Genomic DNA, 14751 nt, shown 5'->3' with positions numbered 1-14751 from the left:
TTGATTAATATTACCCCAAGAATCAAGCATTTCAGCTTGTAAATTCTTTATATTTATTGCCTGGACTTTCATTTTCTCCTCTAGGCTTTGAAAATGAGAATTTATTAAGTTTGGCAGATTCTTCATGAACACACTGTAAAATCTATGGCGTATTATAAGTATCAATTATATTTGCATGGCAATAAAAGTGGGAAGTTGTTGGCAAATTTGGTTCAGAGGGGGAAGGGTTTCCCCCCTATCATTCAGTTGTGGGCAGATGGCGTGAGGCTGGTCCGCCGGGACGATGAAATAGCTGCCATTTTTCAACAATATTATCAATTTCTTTACGCTGCCCTGCAGGTTCCTCCTCTTGCAGCAGATCTGTATTTAGATCAGGTGGCTCATCTGGTGGTGAGCCCCTCTAGATGAGTTCTGTAAGGACTTGAATGATAATGTTAATTGATCCTATTATGCTTTGAGAGTACGCAGCTTATTCTATTGTAGTATTGTATTATTGATATGCTTTATGTACATTTCTGCAATGTAGTACTGTATTTCTGTTATGTTTATCTATACATTTCTGTATTTTAAAAATTCAATAAATATTAAAAAAAAAAGAACCTAAGAATAGCTTTACTGGGACAGACTAATGGTCCATCAAGCTCAGTAGCCCGTTCTCACGGTGGCCAATCCAGGTCCCTAGTACCTGGCTAAAACCCAAGGAGTAGCAATATTCCATGCTACCAATCCAGGACAAACAGTGGCTTCCCCCATGTATTTCTCAATAACAAACTATGAACTTTTCCTCCAGGAAATTGTCCAAACCTCTCCTAAAACCTGCTATGCTCTTACCACAACCTCTGGCAATGCATTCCAGAGCTTAACTATTCTCTGAGTGAAAAAAAAAAATTTCTTCCTATTAGTTTTAAAAGTATTTCCCTGTAACTTCGAGTGTCCCCTACTCTTTGTAATTTTTGACTGAGTGAAAAATCAATCCACTTGTACCCATTCGGCTCTACTCAGGATTATGTAGGCTGATGTTCTTCAACTGCCGGTCCACAGAAATTTTCTGCCAGTCCACAGGGCCGGCACGTCCATCGGGCCCAAGACAGCGTTCTTCAGCCGCCGATCCACGGTGCGATCAACGCGGCATCTTTGGGCCGGCTCCCTGAGTGCTGCAGTGCATAAAGCTGTGGGAAAAGGCTCCTATGTGTGGCCTGCATCTGAACTGGAAGCCTTCTCTCTGACGTCGCAACGTCAAGGGAAGGCTTCCAGATGAGGCGCGGGATGCGCGTGAGAAGCTACTGTCCACAGCTTTGTGCAATGCAGCACTCGTGGAACCGGCCCGAAGACCCTGCATTGATCGCACAGTGGACCAGCCCAAAGATAACACTGGGGGGGACAGGCCAGAAGGCAAGGCACATGGAGGGAGAGAGACAACAACGGTAGGGGAAATGCTTTTATTTTTTTATTTAGTGATTGATTTGTCTGTTCAGGAAGAAATGCATTTGTTTCTTTTCCTCTGGGGTTGTACTGCTTGCAGAGTCTTGCATCTTAGGGTTTGTTTGTAAATATTAGTACTTTAAGTTTTTGGTCCTGCATTTGCATGGGGTTATCTGTTTTCTGGTAAGAATGAATGTTAAAAAGCATACAGTGTGCTTTGTGTATTTTAATTTTGTGGCTAACCATTATGTGTTAATACAATTATATTGTGTGTATATATGAAAAATGAATGGAAAAAATGGTGTTACAGTTAGTGCTATTATGGGGGTGGGGTCTAGGGCGAAGATTGAGTGGAGATGGGCATGACTTAGCCCAGTGTTATTCAACTGTCTGTCCGTGGACCAGTGCCGGTCCACAAAATAATTATTTTATTTCCACCGGTCCATAGGTGTCTAAAGGTTGAAGAACACTGATGTAGACTTCAATCATATCTCCCTTCAGCCATCTCTTTTCCAAGCTGAAGAGCACTAACCGTTTTAGTCTTTCTTTATACGAGAGGAGTTCCATCTCCTCTATCATCTTGGTCGCTCTTTGAACCTTTTCTAGCACCACTATATCTTTCTTGAGATAAGGAGACCAGAACTGAATGCAATACTTCAAATGAGGTTGCATCATGGAGCGATACAGGGGCATTATAACATTCTTAGTCTTGTTAAACATCCCTTTTTTAATAATTCCTAGCATCCTGTTTGCTTTTTTGACCACCGCCACACATTAAGAACATAAGAACATAAGAAACGCCTTCACCGGATCAGACCAAGGTCCATCTAGTCTGGCGATCCGCACAAGCGGAGGCCCATTTAGGCCCATTGGACGCAAGGTTTCATTGTATTGTCTACAATGACACCCAGATCCTTTTCTTGAGCGCTAACCCCCTAGGTGGACCCTAGCATCCGGTAACTGTGATTCGGATTATTCTTCCCAATGTGCATTACTTTGCATTTGTCCACATTAAATTTCATCTTGGATGCCCAATCTTCAAATTTCCTAAGGTATAATTTTTCACCATCCGCATGAGTTTTAACAACTTTGAACAGTTTAGTGTCATCCTCCCAGTGCTCTCTTCTGAGCTGGGTCCAGGCTCAACCCATGTCTTTTCCGTGGCACCCATACATGAGGATCCTAGTCACAGAGCCTGGGAGACCCCCGAAGGCTCCCTGAGGGTGGCTAAAATCATAACTAAATTGTATTCCAAGGATCAGGAATTCCAGCAAATGTTTGCTATGCCAAAGTGAATTCACTGGTAGCCCAGATGACCAAATTCACTTCCCTGCCAAGTGAGGGAGGCATAGTTTTAAAGGATTCGCAGGACCGTAGAGTGGATATGGTCTTCAGGAGGAAATTGGAAGCTCTAGTCTTAGGGGTTAAGGCTGCAGCAGTGATTTCCTTCACAGCAGATAGGCTATGAAATCAGAGCCTGACAGACTCTGAGCCCTTGCCTCAGCCTGTGTTGGCTGGAATAAACTATGTAGCAGAAGCACTCTATGATATAATCAGAGACATGGGGAAAGTTTCAGCATTTTCGATCTCCACCCATCTTATACTTTGGATCAGGCAATGGGCAGGTGATTTGACTGAGCAAGCTCTCGTTCAGGGGGCAAATGCTGTTTGGCAATGTTCTGGATGATCTTATGGCCAGTGTGCAAAATTGCCAACCACGATCTTTACCAGACAGTGGACCCCGAGCATCCAGAGGCCAGAGATGGGAGTCCTTTCATGGGTCCCGGTGCTCTTGCCAGTATTCCATAGGAGCCTCTAACCAGAGAGCCTTTCAAGGTTCCAAACAGAAATTCTCCATGAACTGGAGGAACCTAGATCCAGGTTCCTGCTCCACATTGTAACAGCCAAAAATCCACAATGATACCAGCCCTCAAGCCGCTTCTCTGAAGATTAGAGGTTGGCTCTCTTAGGAGTGGTTAACGCCTGACCTCTGGTTCCTGGAGATTCTCAGAGAGGATTATAAGATAGAGTTTGAGCTCCCTCTCTCCAACTGGTTTTGTGGATTCACTGACAGGCCGGCCAGAGAAGGCAAAAAGGGTCCAGGCAACCTTATAAAGGTTGCTAGATATTCAAGCCATAGAACTATTCTCTCCAGAAGACTCAGGCTCTGGCAGATACTCCATATACTTTGCTGTGCCCAAGAAAGGCTCAGAGGAGTGGAGGCACATCCTGGATCTCAAACATGTCATTGCAGCCCTAATAGTTCTTGGTTCTGGATGGAGAATGTTCAGTTCATCATCACAGTGCTGGAGCCAGGAGAGTTTCTGGCTGCCCTAGATGATTGCACAATTATTTATTGATGTACAATTATTGATGCTTGTAATTAGGACTTCATAAAAACTATATCCACCTGGGTTACCTACTGGGACCTCCTAAGAACAATATACACCTCGGTCATCTTAAAGAACCACATCAATCCGCCCAACAACCTTACAAACTATAATCCAAAAATCTTAGGGATACCAAACTGTTTCGTCAGGAAGAAACACACTATCCTACAATCATGAATCTCTCACTAATCTTATTAATCTTTCTAATAAATCGTAGCATCAAAAATGTTAACTCACTCTACCCACAACTACAATCAATCTACTACCCCGACCTATCAAACACGCACATCATTAACCCACAGGTAGACACAATAAATCACATTAATGTTATCTCAAATAAAAAAAGACACCAATGAACCTTTAAAAAAAGAACAAGGGAAGTAAAACCCATCATAACCACCACCTCCACCGAAACTCACAACCACATCTATTCCCTGTGCATATCTTAATACAAGATCTGTCTGGAATAAGGCCTTCCTAATTAAAGATTGGATCATAAGCAAGCAAATAGCCTGCCTCTTCCTAACCGAAACATGGCTATTGTCTGAAGATGATCCAATAATAATTGATCTCCTACCTGACAATTTTAAAATCCTTATGCTAAACCGCGCAGATAAAAAAGGTGGAGGATTAGCAATTATTCTTAAAGAGGGATTTGAATTCGAACTAGTGGATTCCAAAGCGACCGACAAACTAGAGATCTTAGCCTGTAAAATCAGTAACAATCAACTAGAAGAATCCCTATCTTGCATACTATTCTATGTCCCACCAAAAAGCTGGCCTAAAGCCAAAGAGGACTTCTGTGAATTTGTCCTACACAATTCAATTGGGCCTTCCTACAATATCATCGCAGGAGACGTAAACATACACCTAGATGAAGAGAGCAATGCAGACACAAAAGAGTTTAAAAACTTTCTTTCCCTACTCAACTACAACCTCCCTGTACCCACACAAACACACGAAAAAGGTCATCATTTAGATGTGGTAGCTATGTCCACAAAGGAAATCCTTGACCCTGCCATCTCTCTACCTGTAGGCTCCTGGTGTCACGACATCTGGTCTGACCATTTCACTTACTATTTCAAATTAATCTGGTCTCACCGAAAATCTAAAACATGTCCAATGATAAAAAGAGAGCATCACACAAGAGGGTACATTAATCCAGAAGAATACTGGTCTCAATACGAACTGCATACGGAGATAGTAGAAGGAGTCGATTTCTGGGACCACTGGTCAAAACCAGCACATCAATCTTAGATAAAATAGCCCCTAAACGTAATAGCAAAAGCAATGCAAATAAATAAATATAACAAATGGTTTGACACCGAACTCCTAAAATCAAAACAACTAGCTAGATGACTAGAAAGAACCTGGAAAAAAACAGGAGAATTGGCAGACCGTAACAAATGGAGAGCCAACATAAAAACCTACAAACAACTAATAAAAGACAAACGTAAAGCATTCTACTCTACTAAAATCAACTTATCTTGCAATAGTTCTCAAGGAATCAAAACAAAAGAGCTGTTCAACCTGATCACAAATCTATTTGACACCACTCATTACACCATACCCGTGCACAACTCTAAACTACCCTCTGCAAATGACCTAGCACTGCATTTTGATTCAAAAATTAAAAACCTAAGAAACAACTGTTTAAAAAACGTCCCCAGTGACCACCAAATAGCTAACGCTCAAGGAAACGAAATACCAGCAGACATGATCTGGAGTTCCTTTCAAGACTTAGATTGGAATAACTACACCAAACTATACAACAAATACCCTAATTCTTACTGCGTCCTGGACTCATGCCCCCCGGAAATTATGAAAGCGGCGCCATTAGAATTTAAATTATCATTGCTACACTACTTAGCCCATAACCTAAAAAACAGGAAGTTCCTCACTAACAATGGTCACATAATAATAACCCCAATCCTAAAAAATAGAAAGGAACCATCAGCGCTAATAACCAACTACAGACCCATAGCATCCATCCCACTTATTGTAAAAATCATGGAGGGATTGGTTCACACCCAACTGATGGAATATCTCAACCAGTTCTCTCTCCTCCATGAAACTCAATCCGGTTTTAGACCTTTATTCAGTACGGAGACAGTAATCACGGCTATCTTAGACTATCTGCGACTATTGTTTAGCAAGGGCCTCAATGCCCTGATCATACAATTCGATATGAGCTCTGCTTTCGATTTGGTAGACCATGAGAAATTGCTTCAATGCCTGGATGCCATTGGCATCAGGCATGAGGTGTTAAACTGGTTTCATGGCTTCCTTACATCTCGTACCTATCAGGTACGTTTCAACTACGATCTCTCCAATACCTGGAGCAATTCTTCCAGTGTGCCACAAGGGTCACCGCTATCCCCATTGCTTTTCAATGTCTACATGTCCTCACTAGGCATGCAATTGACCCAGCTAGGGATAAAACTATTCAGTTACGCAGATGACTTTACACTCATCATCCCATTTGCTAACTCTATCTCGGAAACCATTCCCAAGACAACAGAAGCAATAAATGTGATGGAACAATGGATGACAGACTTCAAGCTCAAACTTAATTCAGAAAAAACAAAATTCTTCATTGTTTCCCCTCACCCTTTTGACACCAAAACCCCACTATGCATCAACGATCTTAGTTACCCTATTCAGTCTACCATGAAGATACTGGGTGTAACTCTAGATCAGTGTCTAACCATGAAAGACCAGGTGGACTCCTTAATCAGAAGGGGTTTTTTCACTCTGGAAACTGAGATCCGTTAAGTCATAATTTGACACGTCAGCATTCAGAATCCTGGTACAATCCCTCATACTAAGTCAACTTGATTACTGCAACATCGCCTATTTAGCAATTTTCCAAAAGAATATGTGACATCTGCAGCTTGTGCAAAATTCAGCAGTCAGATTTATCTTCGGGTTAAAGAAGTTTGATCACGTAACACCTTATTACCGGCAGTTGCACTGGCTACCGACAGAAGCACGCGTAAAGTTTAAGTTCGCCTGCCTCTGCTTCAAAGTACTATATGGTCTAGCCCCTAAATACATAACAGATCTTTTCACCTTCTCCACCAACAAACACAAGAGAATCTCATACCTGAACTTCGTTTCCCCCCCAGTCAAAGGTTGCAAACTAAAAATACACCATGAACACCTTCTCTCACATCAAGCAGCAATATGGGGCAAAGACCTAAAACAATTGCTTTCGCCCTCCTCTTACGAGGAATTCAGGAAGCGCCTAAAAACATACCTATTCCTGAAGTACCTAGACAACTGACCCGCACACCACTCTCAACAACAGTTTTCTTGACCTATTTCTCACTCTCTTCTCATCACTCATTTTGTACCTGTAATTTTTGTAAACCGCATAGAACTTCATGGTATTGCGGTATATAAACTGTTATTATTATTATTATTATTACCCATCTTCCCAGAATACAGAAAGTTCCTCAGATTCCATGTGTTGGAGAATCACTATCAATTCTCAGTGCTTCTCCTTGGGTTGGCAACATCGCCCTGAACTTTCACCAAAGTTATGGTAGTAGTGGCCGAGTGGGTTGGCAGGTGCACCCATACGTGGATGATTGGCTCATCAGAACATCATCCTGAGTGAAAGGAAAAAGACAGTAGTGACAGTTGTGGAGATGTTGCAGAGTCTGGGATGGATTGTGAACTTTTGCAAGAGCCACCTGGTTCCGACACACTCCCTGGAATATCTGGGGGTCTTGTTCAACACAGCAGAAGACCAAGTCTTTCTTCCAGAAGCACACAAATAGAAGCTTCATGGTCAGATTAGAGTCCTGTTAGCCAAGCCAGAGCCTACTGCATAGCATTATCTTCAAGTCCTTGGGTCAATGGGGTGTCCTAATTTTTTCACATGATTATATGTTACTACAGCTCCTATTATCTGCATGTTATCAACCATGGGAGGCTGCAATTTTCACTAAATCACAGTATATTTACTGCTTTAGTGAAATCGGCCTCTTTAATAATTTGACATCTATTAGATCGAGTGTTATCCAACTTTAGATTAGAAGTGGAGACTTTAGATCATTTAATTTTTTTCGTCCATGTATAAATGCCTTTTGGAAACTAATTTGGCCCCAAATTAATAAATTATTAGAAAATCATGTCGGACTGTCTTATGACACGATATTGTTTGGTACAGCAATGAGAGTTCAGAGTCTGATTTCTGCTAATAATAACAAACTATTTGTTTAAAAATCTTTATTCATTTTTTATGTTACAACAAGTGTTACAAATAAACTCAATAGAAACTTAAATACACACTTGAATAACTCATATATTAATATCAAATTTAACATTAATATAATAATCCCCTGTCCCACCCTCCTTCCCAATCAATAATACATTAATCAATTTTATTGTACATTCTTTGAATATTAATTTAGTATGTAATAATCAAAATTGAAAAACCCACCCCATTTCCCTCTTTACAATTATCTTATCATGGGAAAAGTTCATTAGAGAAATCATGTTAACGGTCTTCAAATATTTCCAGTTTTATTTATGGGAAAAATTATCCTTCTTTACAAAAATCGGTTAATGGTCCCCATATTTTTTTAAATTTATTCATGTATCCTTTGTGTGTTGCAATAGCGTGTTCCATTTTATATATGTGGCATACCGAATTCCACCAGAACATATAATTCAATCTATCATGTTGTTTCCAATTGAATGTAATTTGTTGTATTGCAATTCCAGTTAAAATAAATAAAAGTTTGTTATTACTGGATGAAATTTGACTTTTTGCTCTCATAGTTGTTCCAAATAATATAGTATCATATGTCAAGGCTACTGGATTTTCTAACAATCTGTTAATTTGGGGCCAAATTGATTTCCAGAATGATAGGATAAATGGACAAAAGAATAAAAGATGATCTAATGTCCCAATTTCAATATGACAGTGCCAGCATCTATTAGATCTTGAACTATCTATTTTTTGTAAACGAGTAGGGGTCCAAAAAGCTCTATGAAGAAGAAAAAACCAAGTTTGTCTCATAGATGCTGACACCGTACATTTTAGCCTCCAAGACCAAAGTCGTGGCCATTGAGATGCACTAATTTGGTGTTTTATCTCAATGCTCCAAATGTCTCTAAGACCATTTTTTGGTTTTTTATTTATATATCCGGATATTAATTTATACCACTGTGCGGCTTTGTGACCTATTGAGTCCATCTGGAAACATAAGAATTCCAAACTGTGATATTTAGCAAGATCTTTCCATTCAGGGAACCCTTTCTGAATAGATTGCTTCAATTGCAACCATTTAAAATATTGTGTTTTATTGAGACCAAATTTTTGTTGCAATTGTGAAAACTCCAGCAATTTATCATTATTAATTACATCATCCAAAGTGCGAATGCCTGCTATCATCCAATGTTTCCAGATGACTTTAAAACCGCCAATTTTGATCTTGGGGTTTAGCCATATAGTTTGGTTGGTTGATTTACTAATTGGAATTTGAGTAAGATTACTTATGTATTTTAGAGTTTTCCAGGTATCCATAAATATTTTATGATCTTTGTATAACCTTGGCATCTTGATACTAATTACATGATTAAGACGTAATGGAAACATAAGTCTCCATTCTAGCCAAAACCAATCTGGAGTATTATCTGTGGGTTCTGGGAGGATCCAATACATACCATGACGTAAGATATAGGCTTGATGATACCTATAAAAATTGGGAAAATTTACCCCTCCCTCCTTAATTGGTCTTTGTAATGACGCTAGAGCAATTCTTGGTTTTTTATTAAGCCATATAAATTTTGTCAAAGTCCTATTAATTTTTGTATAAAACGAATCTTGAAAGAAAGCTGGTATCATCCCCATTTGGTAACATACTACCGGTAAAATCATCATTTTTACCGTTTGTACTCTTCCCCACCAAGATAAGTGCAAAGGATTCCATTGCTCACACATTTCTGTTACTTTTTGTAATAAGCATTTTTCATTAATTTTCATTGTTTCGTCTACTGTTTTTGTTATTAAAATTCCAAGGTATTTAATATATTCTTCCTTCCAAACAAAAGGGAATGTATCAAATAAACCTTTTGTACAATGTATATTTAGTGGAAGAATTTCTGATTTATTCCAATTAATTTTATATCCTGAAAAATTTCCAAATTTCTCAATCAATTCAAGTAGATGTGGAATGGTGGATTCTGGATTCTTCAGATATAGTAATAAATCATCTGCGTAAGCAGATATCTTATATTCTTTATCTGAATGAGGTATACCCTGTATCTCCTTAGCTTGTTGGATAGCTAATATTAAGGGTTCTAAAACAATATCAAACAGCAAAGGGGATAAGGGACATCCTTGTCTAACTCCTCTCTGTAGATTAAATTTTTCTGAAAACGTATTATTAATATATAGTCTAGCAGAAGGGGAGCTATACATTGTTTGTATCATTTGTATAAATCCAGGACCTATACCAAACCATTCCATTGCTTGATACATAAAAGGCCATTCTACTCTATCAAAGGCCTTTTCTGCATCTAATGAAATTGCAAAAGTAGGTTCATTCATTTTCTTTGTTAAATATAACATATGGAATGTTAATCTGGTATTGTGAGATGAATGTCTTTGAGCAACGAATCCTGTTTGATGCATACCTATTATATGGGGGAGAGCTTTAGCTAATCTTAACGCAAGTATTTTTGCTAATAATTTTCCATCTACATTTATTAAAGATATTGGTCTATAGTTTGATACCAAAGTGGGATCTTTATTGGACTTTGGCAAAACAATAGTCAAAGATTCTGCTATAGTGCCTTTAATACAACCTTTATTGAGTTGATATTGATAGAGATTTAATAAATAGGGTAATAAAAAGTTTTGAAATGTTTTATAAAATTCCACTGCTTGGACGCGAATGAAGACGGTTGGGTGAAAGAATAGCTCCGTACAAACAGGCTTAATTTTTAGGAAAAAACTACAAAAAAAGATTTTACACTTAAATTAAAGTTTGCCTCCTTAATCAAGTTGGAGAAAGAGGGGTGCCTCTCTCGATCCTGGTGCGTTTTTGAGTGAGAGTCGGGAGACAGAGGTCCCGTTTTTATTTCTGGGAAGTGAGGAGTGGAGGGCTAAGTACGTCTCAGCAGCTCTTGGATATTATCGGAGGAGACTGATTTGAGACGCCGTAGGGCAGAGGAGGCTTCCTTTCCCCTCTTTGGCACGGTTTGAGTCCTGCGGTGTGAAACGCTCGAAGAGAGGTTCCCCGAGTGGGGTTTGCGGGCGGTTGCTCGATGCGCGATCGCGGCCATCTTGGATCGTAAAAAAATTAATTATTAATGGACAAAGTCTGGGACTGCCGGTGAGCTGCTTAGTGATAAGGATAAAGGTTTTGAAACGCTTAATGCCTGTCATACTAAGGAAATAGGCTGTCTTGGATTAACTGTCCTCTGCTGGAAATAAAGCAAGGTCTGTAGTAAATCTACTGGGCAATCTCTGCTGTTGTATCTGAAAGATCAGATATAGGAGATTGTATGTTTTTCTCAGCGTTTGGTCCATGAGAAAAGGACAAATAAAAGGATTAATGTAACCTGAAAAAAAAAGTGACATTGAGATAATTGAGAGATGCTGAAATAAAATATTGGATGGAATATTGCTCTCCTTGGTAGAGGCTGCGATTGGGCTTATAAGAGGAGAGCTAGAAAAGAAGGCTACAAATTTTTCAGCACTGAAGCCAGATGTCACAATAAGTTTGGTAAATTAATCCTATAAAAGAATAACCAGCCATATCTAAAAAGGAATTACTACTCTGAGTCTTATTGCCTTCATAGAGACTGAGATAAGGCTTGAAGGAGGAAAAAAAGATTACTGATATTTTTCTCAAAGCAATAGAATCTAAGACAAATAACTTACAGTTGCTTTAAGAATACTGAGAAAAAAAAAAGAAAAAAAAGGGGCGTGGCTTGGACGGATGGTTGGATAAACGAATAGCTCCTTATATGCAAATAAATTAAAAAGATCTACTATCAAATATTTTAATTTTAAAGAAACTAAAATATATATTGAAATATGACTTCAACTAAACAAAATAAAGCTGAATTGGGAGCTGGAACATCGGGAAGTAATAAGAGGTCGAAACCTGAGCCAGGTACACCCTCTAAAATCCCATTACCAACAGAAAAAAATCTAGATGTTATGGAAGAACTAAGACAAATAAAAGAAATTGTCTTAGATAGTAACAAAAAACTACAAAAAGCAATGGAAGATGCTGCAATCCTAACTAAAAGAGTAGACATTACAGAAAATAGAATTTCAACATTAGAAGATATTACAGAACAATTAAATACAGATATGAATCACAGCAAAATCATATGGAAAGAAATAACAGAGATAAAAAAAAATCTTGAAGACAGCCGGAATCGTGAAAGACGGAACAATTTAAGAATAATCGGATTACCTGAAGGAGTGGAAAAGAATGATCCGATTGCATTCCTTGAAAAATTTCTACCTAAAATACTACCACTGAAATTTAAAACGGAACTGGAAATTGAAAGAGCTCATAGGATTCCAACACAAAGAAATAACACTCAAACAGGTCCAAGAACTTTAATTTTCAAACTTTTAAGACATCAACAAGCAGTTGAAATTTGCCAAATAGCCAAGGAAATCAAAAATCTTAAATGCCAAGATTCAAAAATATACATTGTCCCGGACTTTGCAAAAGAAACAGCAACAAGAAGAAAACAATTTTTAGACATGAGACCACAACTAAGATCTCTAGGAGCTAGATTTGGGCTCCTCTACCCGGCGATTATGAAGGTTACCATTGCTAACAAAACGCAAAATTTTACAGATCCAAAAAAACTACAGGAATTTATAAATCAACTGGAGCAACCTATGACAATCTAAAAAAACAATTAATGAGTTCATACTAAAGAATATTGACGGTTAAAGATAGTTCAGAACGGAAAACAATGGAAAAGAACACACAAGGATCGAATTAAAGACTTAAACAACTCGCAACATTCTCCATGGAAAACAAGAAAACTGAAAAATACAAAAATTCTAGAATTCTACTCAGAATAAATAATAACAAACTATTATTAATATTGACAGGGGTTGCCATGCAACAAATTACTCAAAATTGGAAAGATTATACTAAATTAAATTATACATTCTGGTGGAATTCAGTTTGCCACATATATAAGATGGAAAAGATGATAGCGTTGCAACAAGGAAAATCTCATAATTTTAATAAAATATGGGGACCATTGACTACTTACTCTAATGATCAGATGTCTTAAGCACATGATTAGTCTATATTTGGGTTAGGGTGGGAAACAGGTATAATATGGTCATGGAAATATTGATAATATGGGGGGATATTTATTTGTTATATTTATAAGAACATGTGTTTGTAATCACAAGTGATTTTGTGAAAATTGTTGTATTATTTTTTAAGTACACTTGTAAGAATTAAAAAGGAATAAAGAATTTTAATAATAATTTGACATATCTTAATGACATGTTGACAGTAACCACTCAACCTAAATTTGTATTACAAATGAAGTATGAATATGTGGGCAGATTGGATGGATTATACAGGTCTGTTATCTGCTGTCATCTAATATGCTAATTGTTGAAAAGAAATACATTTTTCTAAGATATACCTCTATGTAATTGAGTTTATTGTCCACTGCTTCAAGCTGTGTTAAATTTTCCAGAATTGCCAGCTCTCTCAGTTCATCAATATTGTTATTACTGATAGTCAGCACCAAGAGGGATTTCTGTGGAAAGAAAAAAATAAGCCAAACTTTAAATTGTCTTAGTTTCATAAAATTTCTCCAGTAACAAACCAAATGGCAACATATTTTTAAAATGTCTTAATATCTGTAAATCTTCAAGCAAGCCAATTAGAAACATCATGTTCTAAAAATTATTCGAGGCCAATATTTCCTGTTCCCTTATCTCAACTTTATTTCTCATTCTTTGTAAGCTATGGCAACAGGATTATTTAACTAATGGTTTGGAACTGTGCACTAAAGAAAGCAGATTGAGGTAGGTTATAGAGAGCCCAGTAAAATATAATTATAGCAAGCCTGTAAACCAAGCACGTCCCACAACAAACATCTTTGCGGCCCAGCTCTGTTGCCAGGTCCACAATAGCCTCCAGAGCCTCCCTTCAGCCTTCTTCAGCCCTTCTGGGCCTCCTTCAGCCCTCTTGGGATGGGGGTGTCAGGTGGTGCCAGGCAGGAGAGAGTGGACATCCCTCTTGCCGATCTTAGGGGTGGATGTCGGGGGGAGTTAGACAGAAGGGAGTAGGCATCCCTCCTGCCGGTCTCGGGGGTGGGTGTCAGGGGGTTCTCTGCCACAGCTGGCTCAGCTGATCATGGCAGGGGTATTTTCTCCCAATCAGCTGAGCTGGCAGGTGGGTTTCGGGGAGTCCTGCTGGCTCAGCTGATCGGGGATTCCCGTGCCATGATCAGCTCAGCTGCATCTAGTTTTTTTACTGAAATGTAGGCCAGAAAAGAAGCAAACAATTACTTTTATTCTTTTGCTAAGTTAATGCTATTTGAATTTATTATCAAACAAGTTGGATGAAGTTAAAGAATTTCAGTGATGCAGTGAGGCTTCTGAGGTATATGTAAGGCTCATGGTGGGCGGGTTGGTGGGGTTCTGCTGCACAAAGGGATGGGAGGGAAGGATCTTAACTAGGGCTTATTTTTGGGTTAGAGCTTATATTAGGACCTACCCTAAAAATTATGCTAGGGCTTATTTTCGGGATAGGTTTTATTTTTGGGTAAACATGGTAGCTTCCATCACTTCATTTGTTAGCCACTCTGGCCACTGTTTAGTCTTCCTTCCTCCTTTTTTAATAGGAGTACATAAAATATATCTGGTCTGGTCTTCCAGGATGATATTTTTGAATGACATCCTTGCATGATGTAA

At 38.5% G+C, this 14751-nt stretch overlaps 1 protein-coding gene across 3 annotated transcripts in view; it reads right to left on the bottom strand.

Annotated features, from left to right (window-relative positions):
• PPP1R42 (protein phosphatase 1 regulatory subunit 42) overlaps positions 1 to 14751 on the bottom strand; it is a 107783-nt gene that overhangs the window by 47967 nt on the left and 45065 nt on the right. For all 3 annotated transcript variants that reach the window (XM_033935138.1, XM_033935140.1, XM_033935139.1), the window contains exon 5: positions 13473 to 13589. In XM_033935138.1, the coding sequence (XP_033791029.1) occupies positions 13473 to 13589 (117 nt within the window). The remainder of the gene's footprint in view (positions 1 to 13472; positions 13590 to 14751) is intronic.

This window comes from Geotrypetes seraphini, chromosome 2 (assembly GCF_902459505.1).
Source record: "Geotrypetes seraphini chromosome 2, aGeoSer1.1, whole genome shotgun sequence".
Taxonomy (NCBI): domain Eukaryota; kingdom Metazoa; phylum Chordata; class Amphibia; order Gymnophiona; family Dermophiidae; genus Geotrypetes; species Geotrypetes seraphini.
This window is presented reverse-complemented; position numbering and strand designations above follow the sequence as displayed.